The following is a 24,341-nucleotide window of genomic DNA, read 5'->3' as shown; positions in this document are numbered from 1 at the left end:
CATAAAAAAACATGAAGCTTCCATTTGTTCGAATGGATTTGAAATGAAATAATTTGAGGGTAAATTTCGTAAACTGTAGGGTGGCTAATTATTAAAGGTAGATTGACAATTTTAAAGTTATAGATTTCATAGAAAAAGAAAACATATATCTTTATTAAAAAATTTATACAGGTAAAATCATTCGTCAAAGGATTTCTACAATTTAAAACTCTTCAATGAATCCTTGAAATTTAAATCTAAAATACTACATTGAGTTAAAAGTAACTCTTGAATAAATGATGGCAAATCCATTAATTTCAAATTCATAAATCTAAATACCAACTTACAAAAGAAATAACCAGTATGACAGAAATTTACCATTTGTAGCTTATTTGATGTTCTTAAGTTACAAGGCTCCAAATTAACTTTTGGAAATCCAGTTTGTGTTTCTGGTTTTAAGCTGACAATAAATTTTACAAAACTGGGCCAATACGTGAGCACCTTAAAATGTATCCATTCTCAATGCAACACACCACAGCGTTTTTTTTTTTTTTGGTTTTCTTGAAACAAAACATTGCATGAGTGCCTCATAGACGGGCAGAATTCACTGAACCCCCAAGGATCCAAGGCTTGAACCAAATCTCAAACCAAAACAGCAATTTGACATTATACAAAGCAAAAATAAACCCAAAAGCAACATTCTTGATGCAAGCAAAGCCTAGAAATTCCCATTGAACTGTTTAGGTGCAAACAACTGTCCCTATTTCACAGTTTATTTAAGATAATTAATTATATGGTGACCAGTGAAAGCATCATCCTAACCACCCATTCCTCACATTCCCAATTTGTTGAGTTTTCTGTCAACAAAAAGTCAGTTTAACCAGACACAGGTACTTTCATTTCCCCTACATGAGCACTGCAATAACCAAACACGTTTTTTTCAGTCAACTATCTATATTTACTACTCAAGAAGCAAAAGCCTCACCAAGCAGCTAATGCATGTTTGGTTCCTCCAGGAGGCAACCTGACTTGCCATTTTTACAGAAGACAACAAGTTTTAAGCTGTGTTCATTGATGGAAAGAGAAGTCAATTCTTCCCTCTAGTCAAGGAGAAGCCCATTCAAAGTACAGGCAACGGGCACCTCTAGCAGCAGTCCAGTTCCCACAACCAAAAAAGAAGCTCCCTTGCTTTGGACCAGGCTTCCGAACCATCCCTTTGCTGCTCTTCACCCCACAGTAACACAAAGGATGAAGCTGGATCAGAGGATTATGGAGGTCCTTCAGTTTGTGAGGGTGATATGGAGGGATGGGCAGGTGTTCCTGGGGCTGCTTCCATGTTGAGGAATGGTCAGTAGACTGACACATCAGTTTGTCCGTAATGAAGAATTTGAAGCCCTTGTGCATGAGGAAAGCAAGTAAGCGGGCAGTATTTTTTGCATCATCTAGGCCACAGTGAGCTCGGCCCTGCCATGCCAGGCCAGCCATCTGAACCGCCTCCTTCAGATTGCACCTCACACCACCAAAAAGCTCATGGAAAGGAACTTTCAAGTTGATCCATCTGGTAAGCCAAGCAGTAATATTCATGCGAATGTCCCCATAAATGTGCTTAATATAAATCTACAAATTATTTTTACCAAACAAATTTATCAATAAAGAAAATTTCAAGTTAACAAATTGATCATTTACCGGTTGAAATAAGGAGGCTTTCTGATCTTCTTGTATCGGCACTCAGATTCCAACATCACCCGACAATCCCAATTCGACCAAGTAACCACAGCAAAGTTGGTGTTCTTTATTCCCTTCTTCTCAAGCCACTTATCATGCCTGAGGAGGGCTTCACTCAAAGTAACACCTCTATCCACCTAGGTTGACACAATCCAGGAAGAATAAGCTCAAGATTCATAGTAGAAGGCACTCTGGAATAAACTCACAATAACAATAGCAAGGAGGCTTGAGGCAGCATGGTTTAGACAGAAACCAACGCATGAAAGCACATACATCCTAAAATGGTTCAAGTCTGTTTCATCTATCCTATTTGAGCAGATTTCTCATTGTTTAAGTTAATGCTCTTCTAATGTCCTCTTTACCCTTAATATCAAAATTATCCTGCAACTTGGCTTCTAATATGGTATCAAATTACTGATGTATGTCATACTATAATGTTACAAGCCAACTTTAGTTTCATTTCCCAGGTCAGACCTTTACGACAAACATGAATTGTAGGCACTCTTTCAAATTTTTTCTGTAGAAGTAGTGATTTTTTTGTTCATTCTAATGCTGGGTTAATAACATATACTACTATTCTCGCCTTGATTAGTGCAGACACTGGGGTATGACTTTAGCTTCCTTTTTTTAATCATTTATTCTTCTCCCCAGGGCTGGCACTTGGCAGTATGGCTCTAAATAGAGCTAACCGAACCTAACTGGGGTATCACTCACTAGAGATAACTAAATGGTTATTAATATCAACCTAACCCAAGCAGTTACTTCATCAAAAAATTAACCTAAACCAAGCAGTTACCAAAATTTAGTAGGGTTCGATCAAGTTTATGTAAAGAGCATATCTCTTGATAGGATAGGGCTACCAAGGAGAGTACCCAAAATAGGCCCAGTACTGAAGTAGCTAGAATGGAACCAAAAACTCCTCGCTTTTCCATCATGTTAGAACCAGAGCCTATGTGATAATCATGTTCCATATTATGCTAATTGATCTTAATTATGATTGTGATTATATGTTTAATGTGATTTTGAGTGCCATTTATATGATTATATGTGGTTTTGAATTTCTATCTGTTCACCGTAGGAAAATCGGTTAAACTTACCGTTGTGAACTGAAAATTGAAGATCTTATCGGCCACAGAAACCGAAATTGACCACGCCATTGTGATTAGCATAATTTTTAGAACCTATGGTGAAATTTAATTGAAAAATTATTTGGATCAAAATAATTAGATTCAGAACGATTAAATTAGGCTCAATCATTTAGCCTTAATCAATTTGATTAGCCAAGCCTATAAATAGGCTTATATACGCTCAATTCATCTTTTTTGAACTCATACTTGCTGAAATTACACCCTAGAGAGAGAGAGTGTGCCGATTGTAGAGAGAGAGAGAGAGAGAGAGAGCTCAAGTTAAAGAATTGAACAAGAAGCTTGAAGATCTTGAAGATTAACTCAAGAATTAACTAGAGTTTGGAAGATTGGAGCTCATGGTACGTAATTGGGCATGAATTCATAAGTTTGAGTTTGTAATTTTGTGGATTCAAGTTAAATGGTAATCAATGACAAGAATTAAGTTGAATTTGAAGTCAATATGACTGTGCATGTAGAGTATTGCCATGATATTGCACAATCAAGCAAGTAGCATGTTAATTATGAGAAATTGAGAGTTGAATTATACATGCAAGCATAGTTTTATTGAGCTTCATGAGAATAAGCATCACTTGTGTCATTTGAAATGGTATTGGGGTCTATATTACACACGCATGAATGATCCATAGAGATATGGAGTTTGCATGAAGTTAGAATGCATGAGTTTTGACCATGTCAAGAAGAATGTTAAATGATTTGGGAATTAAATCATGATTTTGGATAATTGGCCTCATACTGCTTGTGTCTTCATGATATATATTGTGTTCCCACGTTTTTGAACCAGAAACATGAGTTTTGGGCCTTTGAATGCTAAGTTTAAGCTTCAAGAACAATTCTGGAAATTTCAAAATTTGGCATGTTCGCTCGAGCGGGTAAAGCACCGCTCGAGCGTGAAATGTTAGTTCCCAGAACTTTTGTAGACATTGATGTATGCTCGAGCGTAAAGAGTCATGCTCGAGCGCCCAACCACGTATTTTGACTCTTAACTTGAGCGTCTAAAGTCACGCTCGAGCGTAAAAATGAGGCAACCAATACTTTTGCAGACCAAAGGGGGTCTGCTCGAGCATCAGAAACCATGCTCGAGCGGGGAGCTCTGTCTCAGAAATTTTATAAAGATAATTTTATGTTTTGTTTCCGTTCTCTTTCATTTCTAAGCACTCTTAGGTATACATTGAACATTATAAATGGATGTAGAAGATAAGAAAGAGGCCTAAGAAGAATATATGAATTAAGAACGGATTGAATCGCTTATGACCCATTATGTATATGAAATGTGTAGGGTCAAGCACAAGGGTAAATCATCTAGCGGATCACTACGAGTAATGTCTTAGTAAAGATATTTTGAAGTATGCTATTTGTCCAATTATTTACACCTATTTGAATTTCGTAAGCTTGTCAATTTGGATCGTCGACAAATATCCGTCTGACATGAATGATTGGGCCAAAGGCCGTCTGATATGAATGAATTGGGCTTGAGGCCGTTTGCTAAAAATCAAAGTGGGCCAGAGGCCGTTGATACGTCTAGGTTTGTAATCGTTTGATACACTAGATAGAAACATGAATTGAGCCCAAAGCCGTCTAATGCATCTGTTTCAAATTTCGTTCATGTACCTTCTTTATTTTGATATTATTCACTAGGCTTTCGCTCACTCTCATTCATGTGTCTGTAGGTGAGCCAAGAGATGTCCAAACCTAGCCTCAGTGAAGTATGTGAGAAACAGTCGAAGTTTTGGAGAGTCAGCCCAAACATTTCATGCACGAGACTTGTTTTTGCCCTTTTGTTCTTTTGTTGTATTTTTGCTAATGTTGGCGAAAACGTTGGACCACCTTTGTATATAAGTTTTGTTTGGCTGACTGCATAACTGAAAGTTCCTGAATATAGATTAACTCTATGGGTAAGTGTGAGTTATTGCGAAATACTTTTGGAATGATTTTGCTATACCATGTAAGCATAACTCTATGGACAAATCTCCTGATTACTGGCCGATTATGACCTTAATCCATAGGAGCAGGTTCGGGTCATGACAGCCTACTAATTTGTTTTACGTTAATTTAAGTAGCTAATTTCCTGGGTAACTAAGAATCATAGACACAGACATAGACACGGAGATTTTCAAAAAAATAAGATATGGACACAACATATATTGGTAATATTTATCCATAAAAATAATGAAAAACTTACAAATTTAACATGAAAAAATCACTCAATCTATAATTTAGACCTATCGTACCCGTAATGGGTATTGGTACTTTGCATGGTTGCTTCTGCACATGTACTGGGTACATAAAACACGTATTCAAAATCTGTCTTAATTTTTGCCATATCCCAGAGGTATCTAATATATACCCAAATCATACCTTTCTTGCATACAAAAGTAAAGTTTTAGTTTCATTAGGGTTTTTTTAATTTATTTTATTATTATTTTTTTATGCTTAGCAAGATTTTAAAATTAAGCTTTGATTTGTAAATTATTTAAAATAATGTCATTTACTTTTAGTTTATACCTTACTTTTAGTGTTAAATGTGAGTTGTAGGTTGGATCTTAACCACCTAAACCATGTAGCTAATTTTTGCATTACTATAAATTTAAAATAATTTTTTTTTTTTTATGAACCTAACAAGCCGCACCCGTACCTTATTTTTTTTAGATTATACCCTATTGACGTACCCGTACACGTGCTTCATAGACTACTTGAGCCTCTCTTGTAATTCACTAAATTCAAATCCTAGTCACAGTCAACCCACTAATCGAATACAACAGAATATTCTTCACAGCAAACTTCATTACATGGTGGATAACTAGGAGAGCTTAATAACTACTGTTAGCTTTTGTTTTTTTGAAAACACGCACAACAGTACATTCAAATGCATCTATAAAAAAAAACCTGTACATACATGCACAAATACACATACAAACATATAATTATAAATGGAAAGTTATCAGTTGTAAAAAAAGCATTTTTAAACCCATACTTTGTACCTTTCACCTCATCAATCCTCACACCACACAAGAACAATGTATGTCTTGATGTAGGAAAGTAAGCCCTATGCAACAGTTTATTCTCATAAGCATTCAAACAGTAATACACTAAATAAATAAATCTACAAATCACTAGAAATTGTCTTAGAAATATATATATATATATATACACAACTATTCAACACCTCAAAAACTAACAAATGATGACAATAATAATATACTAATCCACCACTAGAATAAGACTTGAGCTTGGAAGCCACATAAGCTTGGAAATAAAGCCAAGCTAAGGCTTTTGGACCTTCCAAGAACCCCACTTGAATTTGTTAACAAGAAGCCAAGGCAATTTACTAGTCCACATATGGCTTGGATAACCACAACATGAAACAAAAATTATTAACATTTTGCCTAACACAAGCTGAAATAACAGTAAAACAATAAAATTTTTGAGTGTCTAAAAGCTGACCAATCTCCCAAGTCCTTGAAAATCTGCTCAAACATTAAAATCAAAAGAAAACTTTTGTTTCTCATTAGCAACAAAAAAAAATTATTAAAAAAGAAAAGCGCTGAATTACAACTGAGGGATGACAAAAAGTCCACCAGAAATTAAAAAAAAAAAAAAAAAAAAAACCTTCACCCTCTACATATAGCTTTCCAGTCCCTAGAAATAAGAAAAGGTGGTATCCCTTTAAAAGGGGGATTCTCCGATGCCCAAAAAGAAGCAAGATAAACCAATTTCTCGCAAATAGACTCCAAATGTGCATATTTCTCCTCAAAAACTCTAGTATTTCTTTCAAGCCATAATACCCAAAAGGCTGCAACAACGACGCAATTCCAAAGAACCCGAGCCCTTCCCTTTATTCCAAAGCCTCGAAAATCAATACAAAACATAGACTCACAAGAGGGTGGAATGATCCAATGCACCTCTGTCATAAGAAAAACTCTCCACCATAGACATACTGGCATAGGACACTGCAAGAAAAGATGATCCACAACACTTACCTCAGTGTTATTACACATAACACACCACTGCGGAGACAACACACAATTCAGTCTTCTCTTTTGAATCATGTAATTAGTATTATGCTTTTATAAGCGAATGTCCATGCAAACACTTTAACTTTAAGGGGCATACTAGCATTCCAAATCATCTTGTGAGGGTGAAAATATGGAACAAGAGGATTACATTGTAAAATATTGCTTTTAAAAAAATAAAAATAAAATCAAAGCTGATCAAACTCTCACAGTGATATGATATTCAGATCGATCAATTTTCAATATTTATCTTGTCTTCAAAATTTTCACTTTTTTGGGGGCCTGACACGTGGTTTTGAAAAAGCAAAAATTCAATTCAATTCGAGAAGTTGGCTGAATCCAATCTTTTCCTGAATTTCTAACTTATACACCCAATTTGAAAAATAAGAAATTTGATTTTTTTTTGTTTATTATTTTTTATTGAAGTTCACTAAATATTTTTTTTCTTCTTGATTTTTTGAAATTCGATTGACTTTGTAACTGACTTGACAAGAAATATTAAAATCCATTTTTGCCGTGATCTATTACAAACGTCAACATATAGAGCTCGCTCTCAAGTATGTTTTTGTTTCTTTTGATGTATGATTGCATTCCAACTTTGAATTTAATTAAATTTTCTTGTTTATGTATATGAACCTTTAGTTCATTATTCCATATAGATTAGCACCTAGGAGAGTTAGCCTCCACACCACACCCTTACAAAGTACCAAGTGCTTGCCTCATAATTCAACTCCCCTTTAGTGAGAGTTGAACTCATGACGTCCCCCTTGAGACTAAGCCCTTAAGAATAGTCACAGTGGCCAACTAGGCTAGGCCTAGTTGGTTAGGTTGTGTCTTCAAATTTAGTAAGAGGATTGTGATATTATTTCAAGAAGTGTGCTTTTCCAATAACCTTATTTAAACTAATATATGAAGTTGGTCTTTATGGTACAGAGTAAAGGAACTCCCTTATATAGCGATGATTTCTATAAAAAAAATCTAGATTTCCTTTTTGAGTTCTGGTTCTACAACATGACTTAGCTTACTCTTTTTGCAGATCCACTGAATCAAAATTCTGTTGTTGATTTTTCTCTTACTAAGTACACATGACTTTTTTCTTAAGGAAAGACACGGTAGTGTAAGGCACTGAAGCAATGGAATTAGACGAAGCGGAAGAACAAACCCTATAACATTCTTGTTCCCTGTGCAAAATTCCAATCCATCCTAATGACCCAAAGATAGGGGTTTGTGTGTGTGTGTTTGTGTACACCCAAAAAAAAAAAAAAATTCAGCATCAGGCCACTTTGACAAACTACAGACTCTACAGTTTTCTCCACCATGCCGTTTTCACTTACTACTTACTAGTCACTGCTCACCTCCATGATAATGTCAATATAAGCATGCAGATAATTAATCTCTCTACATTTTCTTCAACCCAACTTGGTTTTGTCGCTTTCAGACCCATCAAATTTCAAGCAGATTTCCAGAGAAAGATCACATTTGTAGAGAAACACATTATCCACTAATATAAGAGTACGATTCCCCTCTCCAAAAATCTAGTATAATAATAGAGCAATCAAGTTACCATTTCAAATGCTAACGTAAAAAGGAAAAAAAGAGAAAAAAAGAAAGAAAGAAGGTTTAGGAACTACAATGTAAATCACTGAAAGAAACGAGTATGATAATTACCCAATAACTGCTTCAATTTGGACAGCCAGAAAAATGAAAAAACCAAAGGAAAAAGAAAACAGGCCCCTAAAAAGGCAATATATTTTATTCTCCACAGACAATTTTCCCTCAGTTTAAGTGGCTCAGCAGTTAATTTAAGTACCAAAATTAAATGTGAGAAGCAATTGCACCAAAAGACATGCCTAAAGAGATGTTTTTCTTTAACGCTTTGTTTGTTTAGGCAGAAAACATTTTCTAATGAAAAACATGTTCCACGGAAAACTTTTTCTAGAAAATGTTTTCTAGAGAAAATATTTTTCTACGTATGGTGGTGGTGGTGGAACGAAGGGAGAGGTGGAGGTAGAGGTGAAGGTGGAGGGTGTAGCATGGTGGTGGGGTGGTGGTGATAGCAACGGTGATGGTGGTAGTGGCCATGTTGATGGTGGTGTGGTGGTGGAGGTGAAAGTGGTGGTAGTGTGGTGATGTTGGTAAAACTTTAGTTCGTAAAACATTTTCCGCCTTTTAAAAGTGGAAAACATTTTCTGCCCATATAGCCTTGTTTTCTATTGACTATGGAAAATGTTTTATGTTGACTTTCGTTTTCCATAACACCACAAAATATGAAAAACAAGTGGAAAAGAAACAAATAAATAGATAAACAGAAATGTTAATATTCTAGATCATTAACTGAACAATTTCTAGCAGATTAGAACATTGAACCAACCTGAATTTGCTGGATGCCTGTGAGATCCTTGCAGAAATCACTTAGGAGCTGGTTGCATGTTGGCTTCACATATGTTTGGAAACAAGCTTCTAATTGTCCAGTCACACTACTCACTATCACAGATGGAAACTCAATTATCTCTTGTGGATGAGGATTCCTTCCCTTGTCACATGTAGCCTCAAAGTCTATAACCACAAAATATTGAAAATCTTGGAACTGGTACTCATAAGGGTAACTTTGACGGAAGAAATTGAGTGGAGCATATTGGAAACGGTTATCCACCAGAAAAGGGTAAAATTGGCCCTCAAAACAATTCAACTGGCACCGCTGCACATTAGAGTCAGGATGGAAGGTCAACCAGGAGTCAAAATCATTTGGATAGGTGGGTTTCTTATGAAACTCATTTGCAGATTCAAGAGATTCACTGTTTAATGAGGGATCCGGTTCCACAATGTTCCCACCTGCATGAGCACAGAATTCATCTTTGACCTCTGGAAAACCTTCGATGGGACTCCCATTACATTGCAGATTGTAAGGGTATCCCTTGATATGGAGGCATTTCACGGATGCCTCACAGTTCCTTTGCATAGTTTCTGCAGTGAAAAGAAGGAGCAAACAATTTCTTAGAATATAGAACATATAGAAGTCCCATTATCAGCATGAACCTTTAACTGGTTTCACAGTCACAGTGCAAATAATGGAACCCAGCACAGGTGGGTATATAACTCAGACCATGGATCTCATATATCTCCAAACTTTCAGAGAACTGTAAAGAGTCAAATTAATAGCTTGAAAACAACAAAATTTAGTAGAACATGCCGAGAGAAAAAACCCACTACAGTGCACATTCCTTCCAACCTCCAATGCCCAGAGAAAACAAAAAAGAATAATGTCTAAACTAAATTTATACCCTACAGCACAAATTCTGGGGTGGCACAATGGAAGGAGATACAAAGTAAAAATAGTGGTATTATGCCGCCGCCAAGCTAAAACATGGTGGGTATGGTTCCACACAACCATATAAAAAAATATGGACTTCAAAACACTTACCAGTTGCCACCAAAAATATAAAAAAGAAAAGGTTAAATTACACCATTAGTCACTGTGGTTTAAGCAAGTGTCATTTTAGTCCACATAAGAGAAAAAAATAGCGTCGTCTGCAAACTAGAAATGGGAAATGGGACACACACACCCTCTCCCTCCCAGTGACGAAACCATCAACTAAGCCCACCAACCTCACTCTATCAACCATCTTCCAAAAAAAACATCAACTAGTGAACAAAAAAACATCCTCGTATAATATGTCAATTATTGTCAATGGTAAGGCCATGAATAGTTTTAAGGCTTCGGAGGCCATTGGCAGCAAGGGGATCTGTTATCCCCATCTATCCCCAAAGTCTGTTTTTTCCATCACGAAGTCCAAAAACTACCACTCCACATGGTCATAAGCTTTCTCAAAGTCAACTTTAAAAAATACACCCTCCTTATCTATGAAGCACGAGTACGGGTACAGGTATGAGTACTGGTACGATACGGGTACGTCGATACAGTAAAATTAAAAAAAAATAGGATACGGGTACGGCTTGGTACGCTTATAAAAAAATATTTATTTTTAATTTAGAATAATGCAAAAATTAATTAAATGGTTTAATTTGTTAAGGTCCAACCTATAATTAACATTTAATGCCAAAAGTAAAAGTATAAATCGAAATTAAATGTCAATATATTAAATAACTTACAAACCATAGTTTAATTTTAAAATCATGCTAAGCATGAAACAAAAAATAAAAAAAAAGTCTTGTGAAATGAGTTTTATCTGTGTAGTAGAAGGAAAATATTGTTTCAACTAGGGTATGGTACGGCTTGGATATATACTAGGTGCGTCTGGGTACGCCAAAAATTAAAAAGAAAAAACTTGGGTACGTGTTTCGTGTACCCGGTACGTATGCAGAAGTACCATATGAGGTACCATATGCCAGTAAGTACCCGGTACGGGTACAACATATTTTTCGAAGTACCCATGCTTCATAACTCCATATTCAACCCCCTATATTCCTCAACTACCTCATTTACAACCAACAATATCTAAAATCTGACGCCAATTCCAATCTTTGGATGAAATTATTCTTTGTCTTCCCGTCAACAAGCCTATCAAAGAATTTACAGTTAATGTCCCCTTCCTTGACCCTTTTCAATTTAGCTTTCTGACCCATAAAATCTGCTCTCTAAATGCTATCTCCTCAAATTTTATTTTCATCCCATTTATACTTCTCCTTGAGTTCTCATTAAGGCCACTCCTAGCCTCAAGTCCATCCAACTCCTCAATCTTCCAAATGATATCATTTTTTTAAACTCATTTAAGTTTCCAAAAATATCCGTATTCCATACCTTCAACTCATCCTTAATCATTTTTAGTTTCCTCATAAATTTGAAACCCTCCCATCCATAGCATCTACTCCTCCTCCACAACTCTGCACAAGATTTTTTCAAAGAATGATATTCAAGCCACATATTTTCAAATCTAAAAGGTGTCAGACCCCACTTAAAAGGACAATTCTCAATCACCACCGGACAATGATCCGAAACAACTCTAGGAAGCACCTCCAATGTAATAAGACAACATATGATTGTTGTTTGTTAAGAAAATCTTTAATCATCCACCTACTCCTCTCAGATCTAAGACCTAACATTCCAACTTATAATCTTCATTACGACGTGGTATTTAAAATTACAACATTATATAAAATGTTCACGCCACATAAGAAAAAGATTTTTTTTTAAAACCATTATTTTAATACTATATAGTAAACATGCCACATATATATTATTTAAGATTAACATTTATGATACTTAGATTGCAACTAGAAGAATGTACACTAACAATGGTCCTTGTTCTTTTCTTTTCGTTAAATGATGTGGCAGGCCTCACCCTTCACTTGTTTATCCACCATGATATCAACACAATTTTCGGCACAATTGTTTGTGATTCCATAGACCTACTCCATCTAAGTAGTTCCCGATCTGAAAACGTAAAAAACCTAAGACCAAGGTTCTGAAAAGCGGTTGCGGTCGCCGTAACCGTAATGGTGCCGGTGACGCGGTTGCGGTTGCGGGATGTAAAGGCCGTAGTGTAACGGTTGCGGTAATCGGAACCGTGAATTTTTTTATTTTTCGCACAATTTGAAAAAAACTTACCGATACGCATATTTTTTTTCCATGATCATATTTATTGAGTTAAAAATAAATCTTGATCAATTTTTGTAAATTTTTAAGTATGATCCAATATATTTCATATTTTTAAATCATTATAAATTGAGTTTTTTACATTTTATTTTAATAATTAATGACTTTATATTATACAAAAAATCAATCACTAATTATTATATATAAGATAAATAATGACAAAAGTAAGAAAATAAATAAGAACCTAAATATATATATATATATACATATTTTAACCAAACCAAATGGATAATGACCACACTTATTATTATTATTATTATTTTCAAACAATATATAGATAATCACATACAAACAAAATAGTTTAGTGATAGCAGCTAAATAGAATAGCATAGATCTTACAAGTTCAACAAATCAATAACATGTTCTTCATCTTCCCTCTTCTCTCTCTCTATCTCTTGCTCCTCCATTTTCTCTCTTTATCTTCCCTCTTCTCTCTATCCCTCTTCTCCCATTTTCAACTTTGTTTTGTGTGTTTTTTCGAAAGAAACAGTTTCGAACCGTTACGTAACGGTGCGTAACAGGCCGTTACGGCTATTACGGCACCGTTACGACCGCTACAGCTGCCGCTACGGCCAACACACCTGTAAATCTCAATCACACTGCAAAAGCGGCCGTAACGGGTGGCGGTAACCGCCAAAACCGTTATGCAACGGCGTTACGTAACGGTTGCGGCCGCTTTTTAAAACCTTGCCTAAGACCTACCCCTTCTCTTCCCTCAATGCTTACTCCCTCCCCAAATCATTACAATTCACAGGTACTTCATCCTCGCACCACCCTTCTCTCTTTAGATATATATATACATACATATCTATGTGTGTGTGTTCACTATTTGAATTTGATTTTGAGTTTTGGTTGATTGACGTGTTATAGGTGAGAATATTTAAAGGAAGATATGATGTACTTGGTTTCTTTGCATTTTAGTATTCTTCAAATTCATTTTTGAATATAAAGATGAAAATTATTTGTTGGACAGTGAGACTTGGTTTTACATCATAGATTTTGGAGGGTTTTTGCTCAACCATATAATTGATAACTATTTTCAAAGTTCAATTGATTGCACACTCTTAGCTCTCTTTATACATAGTCTCAGATCGTATTTTTGATTTGGAGTGGAATACTGTGTTAAAGGAATAGACTTCTATTTGGGTTCTGTTCTTTGTAAAGTATTGTTATTGGCATCACATTACAAGTGTCAGTCACTAGACATCATTGTGCTAATTGTTAATTAAGTATTATGCAATTTTATTTACAACGGGTAGTTAGGTTGTAGTGTGTAATTGGAATGTAATGATATGGGGTAACAATTGCTAAGATTAAGGTTTGATGCAAATCTTAGTCTATGATTTCTCGTTGGAAAGGGTTGTTCATTTGTAACCCATCAAGTGGTATTTAACCAAACCTATTGCTATAGATAATCCAAACCTACTGGTAGTTATTACAATTGATCTCATGGTGTCTAGGTGATGTTTGCTGTTAATCCTTGCATTTGTGTGGTTGACATAAGCAAGTGACAGGAAACCCCAAAAAATTGATAATGTTCAAATTGCTTTGACTTTTTTGGATGTGAGATGGGCTACATTACACGGGGTTAAAGTTTAGCCTCAAAAAGAGTGTGCACGCTATGATTTGGGCAAGTGACCCTTTTTCCGATAGAAATGTTCAAAAATGACATTACAAAATTTTCGAAAAAATGTTCAAAACAAATGACAATTATAAACACTGAAGCATTGATAAACAGGGGTGCACATGGGTTAGTTTGGTTCAAGTTGATACTTAACCAACCTAGATCGGTTTTGAAACATCCAACCCAAAACCAATTCATCGCCCCATATGAACCGAACCAAACCAAACCAAAAATATCCACTATTCACGTGAGTTATCATTCTCATTGTTTATAGAGAAGCATTGATGCTGGTAAATGGTTAAAGACCATGGTTGAACATGACCATGCACAACATGTAGAGTCCTACAAAAATGATTCTCTATGGGTTGTATAATGATGACATTGAAAGGGGGAAAAGTAGCTTTCAATAGTTGTTTTATATTCAAGAACAGTAGCAAGGATTAGCGCGAAACAAAAATTTAGGAGTCGGTTCTTGGGTTGATTCAGTTTGACTAATGCTCAAACCAAGAACCCAACCGAAGAGGTCAGTTCCTAAAAATTTAGAACCAGCACCACACCGCAAGCCTACAAAACCAAACCAATCCATAATCATTGAATTCGGTTTGGCTCTTAGTTCTTCCAGGTCAAATGTGCACCCCTAATTGAACCTTTCACAAGAATCTTTACGTACCAATTAAATAAATCTTCAAAATAGTCAAAATATACAAGATCCATTCATGAAGCACCACACTGTCCAAGAAGCGAAAACTCAATATTAGTAGATTCTCCAAGTAAGAGAGACAAAACGCTTCCATACGGACCATTGTTAGCCCCAAAGGTTGTCAAATGATTATATAATTGATTTTGATGATAGCAAAGCATTATATGATTGTGCTTATGATATGTTATTGTTAAATTTAAAAGCTTATTAACGTTTGTCTAATTTGTAGAATTGACCGGAACAATATACTCTAGTTTTTAAATTCAAGTCAACTCATGAAGAAAGTGGAGCAAGCTCAGAGTTTATTGTATTGAATAAGAATCAAATCAGAAATGAAAGAGTCAACTCAATCTAAATGATCCAACTCAGAACTTACTGGATTAAAAATGAAATTCCCAGAATTTTGGGAGTTAGCTTAACATAGAGAGTCAACTCAGATTGTTCAAACAAAAATGAGGCATGAAGAGTTTGAATTCAAAATATATTGAAGGATTCAAATGAAGATTTTGATTGGATATGATACACAAGGAAGATTTGCCTTACAAGGAAAGATTGCAGAATCAAAGAGATTTGTCAGAATTTTTCCAAGACAAAATGCAATGTACTGATATCCAAGAAAGGAAGCTTAGAGCCAGAATTTGAATTTGAGATTCCTCTGGTCTACTATTGTACTGATATTCACATTGTGAGATTAGGTGTGTGAAGTGGAAAAAGGGTAAGACTTAGGAGCAAAAGAAGAAAAAGAAGAGAGAGAAAGAGAGGAGAGAGAGGGAGGAAAACATTTCGACTTGCAATAAACCAGGATGCTCACACGCACCTAACAACAGTGCCGCTAAATCACGCTCTTGTAGAGAGAATATTGAACCTAATTTCAAATTCCAACGATGACCCTCCATAACCGACAAAGTAGCAGACTCATGGATGGTTTCATCATAAAATTATCTGAAGAGAACCAAAAAACATGAAACTCATCACAAACCATTTGGTTCCTACTATCTCCCTCAAACTCGTATAATCTATGAAGACCAGAACCACTCTCACTCACTTTCCTAAACACAATAAATCGCCATTGTTACACCCACGGGGAGTTTTATATCTCTAGATTCTAGAGAGAGAAGCTCCTAGTAGTGAAGCCTTGAATGGGGGAATTTTGAAACCTGAATTTATTTATTTTTTTGAATTTACTCACCAAAACGACGTCGTTTTGGTAAGACTTAATCTCAGCCCTTGGATGGACCACTCTAGGAGATCACTCTAGAGAATACACTCTAGAGGATCTTAACGCGAAATATTGATACTAGGGTATTAAAGTTGTTGGTAATTGTGAATTGTGTGTATACATATTTTTTAACTTCATTTTCTAAATAAATAAATTAAGAATGACACAGGCATGACTTCAGTGTTGCTATTATGAACAAATGCTCCTCATATTTGTGATTAGAAAATTCCAAAATTTAAATTGTTCCCGTTAAGCTGTTATATTGCAGTGATTTTAATCCTTGAAGGATGACTTTTTAGGTAGGAGATGAGTTCCATAGATATCAATTTGCTAAAGCCAGAATGTTCAACTGGGTAGAAAGATTGATACAATGAGCAAATCAGCGATATATTTATATAAAGGAATGGTTATGAAAAAAAAATATGAACTCTACATTCTCATACACATACACATATACTGTATTACTAGAAATACAGTATAGAGAGAGAGAGAGAGGAGAGAGAGAGAGAGACCTGCTACGGTGGTGGAGGACGGCGGTGGCGGTGGCGGAGGCGGTACTGGTTGACGGCGGTGGCGGAGGGGACCACAGTGGTGAATGAAGACGGCGGTGGCGGTGGCGGTGGTGGATGGGACAGCGGTGAGAGAGAGGACATCGAAGAAACGAGGAGGAGGAGGAGGGTTTGAAATAGCTTTGTGTTTTCAGAGATCTGTATTTCAGATCTGGTTTATGGGTTACTTTAATAAATAGTTTGAACAGTGGGTCAGTTTGATAAATAAAAAAATAAAAAAAAAAGTTTTTTTTTTTAATTTTTAATGTTCAGAAAATAAAAAATACCCAAAATCTCCTATTTTATTTGTATAACTATTTGTTTTTTTTTTTTGAAATTTTGAAAAACAGAATTAATAGAATTTGTTGTAGTTTATAAAAATTCAAGGGATTTTTATTGATAAGTCCAATTTAAAAGTGTTTTAACTCAAGAAGTCTATGAAGGAATTTTTTAACTCATTTAATCCCATGTATGTATAGTTTTATTCCATAAAGTTCATTTTCTTGATTTACACTATTTTCTTGGACACTTATGCCCTTATATTCAATTTTGATACCTTTATAAATATTTTTTGAACGATTAGCAATTTAATGATGTGAACATTCATATTTTTAAATTCACATTGGTAGGAATGTAAAATTGGCCCATGGGCGGCCTGAAACCCGCCCTCGAGCCGGGGCGGGCCCGGACCGTTGACAATGTGAATATTCACATTGACATATTAACATTCACATTAATAGGAGTGTAAAATTGGCCTGCGTCCCGTGGCGGCACGAAACCCGCTCGCGGCCAATGGGCGGCTCGGGGCGGGCCCGATCCGGCCCATTGACAATGTGAATATTCACATTGACATGTTAACATTCACATTGATAAGAGTATAAAATTGGCCCGCAGCCCATAGGCGGCCAAAAGCCTGCCCACGGCCCAGGGAGGGTCCGGCCCGGCCCGTTGACAATGTGAATATTCACATTAACATGTTAACATTCACATTGATAGAAGTGTAAAGTTAGCCCGCATCTTGTGGCTGCTCGAAACCCGCCCACGGCCCGTGGCACGGCCCGGGGCGGGGCGGGCCCGGCCCGGCCTGTTGACAATGTGAATATTCACATTGACATGTTAACATTCACATTGATAAAAGTATAAAATTGGCCAGCAGCCCAGGGCGGGCCCTACCCGGCCCGACTCGTTGACAATGTGAATATTCACATTGACATGTTAACATTCACATTAATAGAAGTGTAAAATTGGCCCCCGTCCCGTGGCGGCGCGAAACCCGTCCGCGGCCCATGGGCGGCCTGGGCGGGCCCGGTCCGACCCGTTGACAATGTGAATATTCACATTGACATGTTAACATTCACATTGATAAGAGTACAAAATTGGCCTGCGGCCCATGGGCGTCCAAAAGCCCGCTCGCGTCCCGGGACGGGCCAGGCCCGGCCCGACCCATTGACAATGTGAATATTCACATTGACATGTTAACATTCACATTGATAAGAGTGTAAAATTGGCCCGCAGCCCGTGGGCGGCCCGAAGCCCGATGCGGGCTTGGCCCGACCCGTGACAATGTGAATATTCACATTGACATGTTAACATTCACATTGATAGGAGTGTAAAATTAGCCCGCGCCCCATGGCTGCCCGGAACCCTCCCACGGCCCGTGGGCGGGCCCGGCCCGGCCTGTTGACAATGTAAATATTCACATTGACAAGTTAACATTCACATTGATAAGAGTGTAAAATTGGCCCGTGACCCGTGGGCAGCTCGAATCCCGACCACGGGCCGGGGCGGGCCCGGCCCGTTGGCAATGTGAATATTTACATTGACATGTTAACATTCATATTGATAGGAGTGTAAAATTGGCCCGCAACCCGTAGGCGGCCCGAAGTCAGATCGCAGCCCGAGGCGGGCTTGGCCCGACCCGTGATAATGTGAATATTCACATTGACATGTTAACATTAACATTGATAGGAGTGTAAAATTTGTCCGCTGCCCGAAGCTCGCTCGCGGCCCGAGGTAAGCCCGGACCCAAACCCGGGCTGCCCCGGGTCGCCCATGGGACGCGAGTCAATTTTACACTCTTATCAATGTGAATGTTAACATGTCAATGTGAATATTCACATTGTTAACAGGCCGGACCGAGCCCGCCTCGGGCCGTGGGCGGGTTTCGGGTAGCCACGGGGCACGGGTTAATGTTACACTCTTATCAATGTGAATGTTAATATGTCAATGTGAATATTCACGTTGTCAACGGGCCGGGCTTCAGGCTGCCCACGGGTCACGGGCCAATTTTACACTGTTATCAATGTTAATGTTAATATGTCAATGTGAATATTCACATTGTCAACAGGCCGGGCCGGGCCCGCCCTGAGCAGCGGGCAGGCTTCGGGTCGTCCACGGGCCATGGGCCAATTTTACACTCCTATCAATGTGAATGTTAATATATCAATGTGAATATTCACATTGTCAACGGGCCAGGCCAGGCCGGGCTCGCCCCGGGCCGTCTACGGGCTTCGGGCCGCCCATGGGACGCGAGTCAATTTTACACTCTTATCAATGTGAATGTTAACATGTCAATGTGAATATTCACATTGTCAACAGGCCGGGCCGGGCCCGCCCCGGGCCACCCACGGGCCGTGGGCTAGTTTCAGGTAATCACGGGGCGCGGGCTAATTTTATACTCTTATCAATGTGAATGTTAACATGTCAATGTGAATATTCACATTATCAACGAGTCGGGCCGGGCCCGCCCAGGGTAGCCCACGAGCTGCGGACGGGTTTCGGGCCGGCCACAAGCCACGGGCTAATTTTACACTCCTATCAATGTGAATGTTAACATGTCAATGTGAATATTCACATTGTCAACGGGCCGGGCCCGACTCGGCCCAGGCCCGGGCTTCGGGCTGCCCACGGGGCACGGGCTAATTGTACACTCTTATCAATGTTAATGTTAATATGTCAATGTGAATATTTACATTATGAACGGGCCGGCCCGGGCCCACCCCGGGCGGCGGGCTGGCTTCGGGCCGCCCACGGGCCACGGGCCAATTTTACACTCCTATCAATGTGAATGTTAACTTGTCAATGTGAATATTCACATTATCAACGGGCCGGGCCGGGCCTATTTTTTTTGGCTTGTGTGTCGGCCCGGCCCGACTCGAATTTTTCCAGGCACCCACGAGGATCGACATGGGCCAGGTCCCTCCACATTGACGATCTGAACATTCACATTGACAGTGTGAACATTCACATTAGGGGTATTTTGGTAATTATGTCACCCATAGGACTTATTGAAATATAAGAAAATAATGTTAACTAAATAGAACATAAGTAGATGAAAAGGGTATTTTGGTCTTCTTATCTCAAATTGGACCTAATGGAATAGTCAAAAAGAATATGGGTTGGATGGAATAAAACTCTTAGAAAATGGATTTATCAAAAAAGTTCCCAAAATTCAATCATTGCTTTGTCACTCGTCGTAATTTTTAGTAAATTTTGCACGATGTTGAAATTTTTTTTTTGACAAATATTAACCGCATTTTTCAAATGTATTTAATAATTTATTTTATATAAACAGTTAATTATTCATCTTTAAAGGTATTTGTATGTAGATCAAAAAATCATATTATCGAATAAATATAGTCACATAATTTCATTATATTTATTTTAAAAAAATAGAGGGGATATTTTTAAAATTGTACTTGTAATCTATTTTTTCAAAAATTCAAATGCATTAATTACTAGTCACATAATTTCATGGTATTTGTCTTCCAAAAATAAATAGAGTATTATTAAAATTATAATTGTAAGTTATTTTTTAAAAAATAAATACAATAACGAAGCTTATTGGATCAACATAGTTTAGGGTTTAGTGTTTTTAAGATTTAGGGTGTAGGATTTTTAGGGTTTAGGGTTTATGATTTTTAGAGTTTCTAAGGTTTTTCTTTGGATTCAAGATCTAGGGTCTAGGGTTTTTCAGGATTTAGTGTGTTAGAGTTTTAGGGTTTCATGTTTAGGATTTAGGGTTTAGGATTTGGGATTTGACATTAGGAATTAGGGCTTAGGGGTTTAGGGGGTTAGGGTTTAGCATTTATGGTTGAGGGATTAGAGATTAGGATTTTGGATTTGTGGATTTCAGATCTAGGGTTTATGGTTTAAGGATTTTAGAGGGGTATAGGGGTAAGAGTTTGTTGTTTTAAAGTTTAGGATTTTATGGTTTCAGGACTTAGGGTTTAGGATTTAGGGTTTTAGGAATTTAGAGTTTAGGGGTTAGGATTAAGGGGTTATGGTTTGGGTTTGGGGTTTTGAGTTTGGGATTTAGGGTTTAGGGTTTAGGGTTTGGAGTTTAGGCTTTAGGATTTAGAGATTAGGGGTTTAGGGTATAGGATTTGGGGTTAAGGGTTTAGTGGCTAAGGGGTTAGGGGCCTAATAGGGTTTAAGGTTTAGTGGCTAAGGGGTTAGGGGCCTAATAGGGTTTAAGGTTTAGGGTTTAGGGGTTAGAGGCCTAATAGGGTTTAGGGTTTATGATTTAGAATTTAGGGTTTTAGGGTTTAGGGTTTTTGAGTTTTAAGATTTAGGATTTAGGGTTTTAGAGTTTTAGGATTTAGGGTTTTAGGATTTTAGAGTTTAGGGGTTAGGATTGAGGGGTTATAGTTTGGAGTTTGGGATTTAGGGTTTAGGGTTTGGGGTTTGGGGTTTAGGGTTTAGGGTTTGGGGTTTGGGGTTTAGGGTTTAGGGTTTTAGGGTTTAGGGTTTTAGGGTTTAGAATTTAGGATTTGGGGTTTAGGGTATTTAGCGTTTTAAGATTTAGGGTTTTTAGGGTTTAGGATTTATGGTTTTTAGGGTTTAGGGTTTTAGGGTTTATGATTTAGGGTTTAGGGGTTTAAGGTTTTAGGGGTTTTGGAGTTAGGGTTTAGGGTTTTAGCTAAGGCAGCAGCACTGGCCGCAGCTAAAGCAGTAGCCCTGGCTGTAACCAAGGTAGCCACACAGGCCGCAACAGAGGCCTCAGCCAAGGCAACAGCACTGGCTATAGTAGAGCCAAGACGGCCAGAGTAGTAGCCTAGACCGTAACCAACGTAGCAGCCAAGGCAATAGCCCAGGTCGCAGCCAATGCAGCAGCCTAAGTTGCAGCCAAGGTAGTTGCACAGGCAGCAGCAAAGGCCGTAGCCAAGGTAACACTGGCCTTAACACTGGCCACAGCACAGCCAAGGCAGCAGCACAGGCCGTAGCTAAGGCAGCAACACTAGCCGTAGCTAATGTAGCTGTACAGGCCGCAGTAGAGGCCGCAACCAAGGCATCACCGGCCGCAGCAAAGGCCGCAACACTGGCTGCAGCACAAGCAGCAACAGCCTTGCTAGCAGAAGTAGCCCTGCCAGCAACCCAGCAACAGCCAGCAGCCTTGGCCAGCATGCCGTAGGACAGGCTGCAACTTTGGCCAGCAGCATAGGCCGCAGCCTTCGCCAGGATGCCGCATCCTTGGCCAGTATGCCGCAACACAGGCTACAGCCTTAGCCAGCAGCACAGGCTGCAACTTTGCCACCAGCCAGTAGCAGGCTGTAGCCTTGCCAGCAGGCCAGTAGCAGTTTGCAGCAGCAGCCAGCAGCACAGGCTGCAGCCTTGGCCAGCGGCACATGTCGCAGCCTTGCCACTAGCCAGCAGCAGCCAGTAGGCCGCAACCTTGCCAGTAGGCCAGCAGCAGCTTGTAGCAGCAGCCTTGACCAGTAGGTCGCAGCACAGGCTGCAGCATAGGCCACAGCTTTAGCTAGCACGCCGTAGCACAGGCTGCAGCCTTGGCTAACATGCTGTAGACTTGGCTAGCAGGCCACAACACAAGACGAAGCCTTGACCAGTAGCATAGGTCACAGCCTTACCAGCAGCCAGCAAGCCGCAGTCTTGGCTGGCAGCAGCTTGCAGCAACAGCAACAACAACAACAACAGCCAGCAGCCTTGGCTAGCATGCTGCCACCTTGGCCAGTAGGCCGCAGCCTTGGCTAGCATCACAGGCCCCAGCCTTAGCCAGCAAGTCGTAGCACAAGCTGCAGCCTTGGCCAGCAGGCAGGAGCACAGGCCGCAGCCTTGGCTAGTAGCACAGGCTGCAGCCTTGGCGGTAGCACAGGCCACAGCCTAGGCCGCAGCTCATCGAGCCGCAATTACTTTTCGTGGCATTATCATCTTATCCAAATGCAAATTGTTGCATGTCACGTTGCATCGGTTGTTTTGTATCACTTATTGTGTATTTTATCGTTTTTGTCCGATAATGTGTTGTATTTTGTACATTTTTACCGTTTGTTTTGAACATGATTCCATATAATTAATAGTGCACAAGTATTAATTTTAAATGTCATTTCCTATTTTTTTTGTTATTTTTCTTGAATTTTTTTAATTTTTTATATATTTATTTATTTATAAAAGTTAAAATAAAATAAATAAAAATTTAAAAAATAATTTAAAAATTACTATAATTACTAGTGCCTCATCCTTTAATTATTGGAATCATTTCTACAAAATTTTCACTATTTTTCTTATTTATTATCATTTTTTAAATATTAAAATAGAAATAAATTAAAATAAAATATTCTGATGGCCAAATATTTTAATTTTTTTTAATGGTGTCTTTATTTATTTTCTTCATGTTATGATTAAAAATTCATGGAAAAAAACTCTACTTTTAAAAAAAAATCCCATTATAACTCCTCGAGCACAGGTGATGTTTCCTCCTGCTAGATGAAAATGGCTTGACAAGCTACTATAAGGGAGGGGCATCTCCCTCAAGGCTGGCTAGCAAGGCCAGGCCACAGGCTACGGTGCCCGCTTAGCATATGTTGTTGCTTGGCTTATGGCAAGCATGAGATGTGTCAAGTGGCGGCTCGTGGTGGTGGCAGTGCCACGGCCGCCTTCGGCGGCTGCGTGGTATGCCAGCTTGGCGTGCACGCATCCAGGCCGTGGCCAAGCAGCTTGTCATGCGAGCAGCCTGGGCCGCGGCCTGGCAGCCCGACATATGCGCGGCTTGGGCTGCGGCCTGACCAACTTGCTCGCATGGCATGTCTGCGGCATAGGCAGCCTGGATTGCACGCAGCCTGGGTAGCAGGGCACGCCCGCGGCCTATGCAGCTTGGCAGCCTAGCCTGCGCGTGGCTTTAGCTGCACGACATGCCCATAGCCAAGCCGGCATGGTAGCCTGGAATGCGTGTGCCAACATGGCATGAGTGTGGCGTAGGCGGCATGGCAGCTTGGCTTGCTTGCAGCTTGGCTTTCGTGCACGCCTTAACACGCTTTCGTATGCAACGCAGGTTTAATTAAAAAAATCATTTAGAGGTCGGGCAATATTAATGATTTGGCAACAGCACAGGCCGTGTCCCGCCCATAGCCAAGGCAGCCGCAGCCCAAGCCGCAACCCCAGCCGCAACCCTAGCCGCAGCCCAGGCCGCAACCCCAGTCGCAGCGCAGGTTGGAGCCAAGGCAGAAGGCCAAGACAGCATCCTAGGCTAAAGCCAAGGTGTAGACACCTCATTTTTCACTGCCCTTATGACTTGGACGTCATCGCTTGCACACCCAATGATGAATATGCTTGTTAAGTGCTCGAAGTCCTTAGCGGAATGCCACAGCTTTGAGCCTTTCATACCTTGCACCTCTGTTGTCTTGTCTTTGAACCAAAGCCTTGGATTTTCAAGCCAGCAACCTCTGGTGGCTTGCCGGCCATTGCTATGGGTTGCCGGCTATTGCTTTTGGTTGCCAGCCACTGATGTGGCCTGCTGGCCACCAATGTGTTTTGCAAAAAT

At 39.0% G+C, this 24,341-nt stretch overlaps 1 protein-coding gene across 1 annotated transcript; it reads right to left on the bottom strand.

Moving 5' to 3' along the window:
• Positions 1–681: 681 nt before the first annotated feature.
• On the bottom strand, positions 682–16,765 carry LOC114311923 (uncharacterized). Its single transcript, XM_082912063.1, has 4 exons — positions 16,532–16,765; positions 9,234–9,826; positions 1,666–1,841; positions 682–1,537 (listed from the first exon to the last, which is right to left on the bottom strand). Exons 2-4 carry the CDS (start codon positions 9,819–9,821, stop codon positions 1,084–1,086), a joined length of 1,218 nt encoding a protein of 405 aa, XP_082768189.1. The 5' UTR covers positions 9,822–9,826; positions 16,532–16,765; the 3' UTR covers positions 682–1,083.
• Between the last annotated feature and the right edge of the window lie 7,576 nt (positions 16,766–24,341).

The sequence above is a fragment of the Camellia sinensis genome, unplaced genomic scaffold (genome assembly GCF_055761805.1).
Source record: "Camellia sinensis isolate YWXY unplaced genomic scaffold, ASM5576180v1 Unanchor2, whole genome shotgun sequence".
NCBI lineage: Eukaryota > Viridiplantae > Streptophyta > Magnoliopsida > Ericales > Theaceae > Camellia > Camellia sinensis.
The sequence above is the reverse complement of the archived record's forward strand: the minus strand, read 5'-3'. Positions and strand labels throughout refer to the sequence as shown.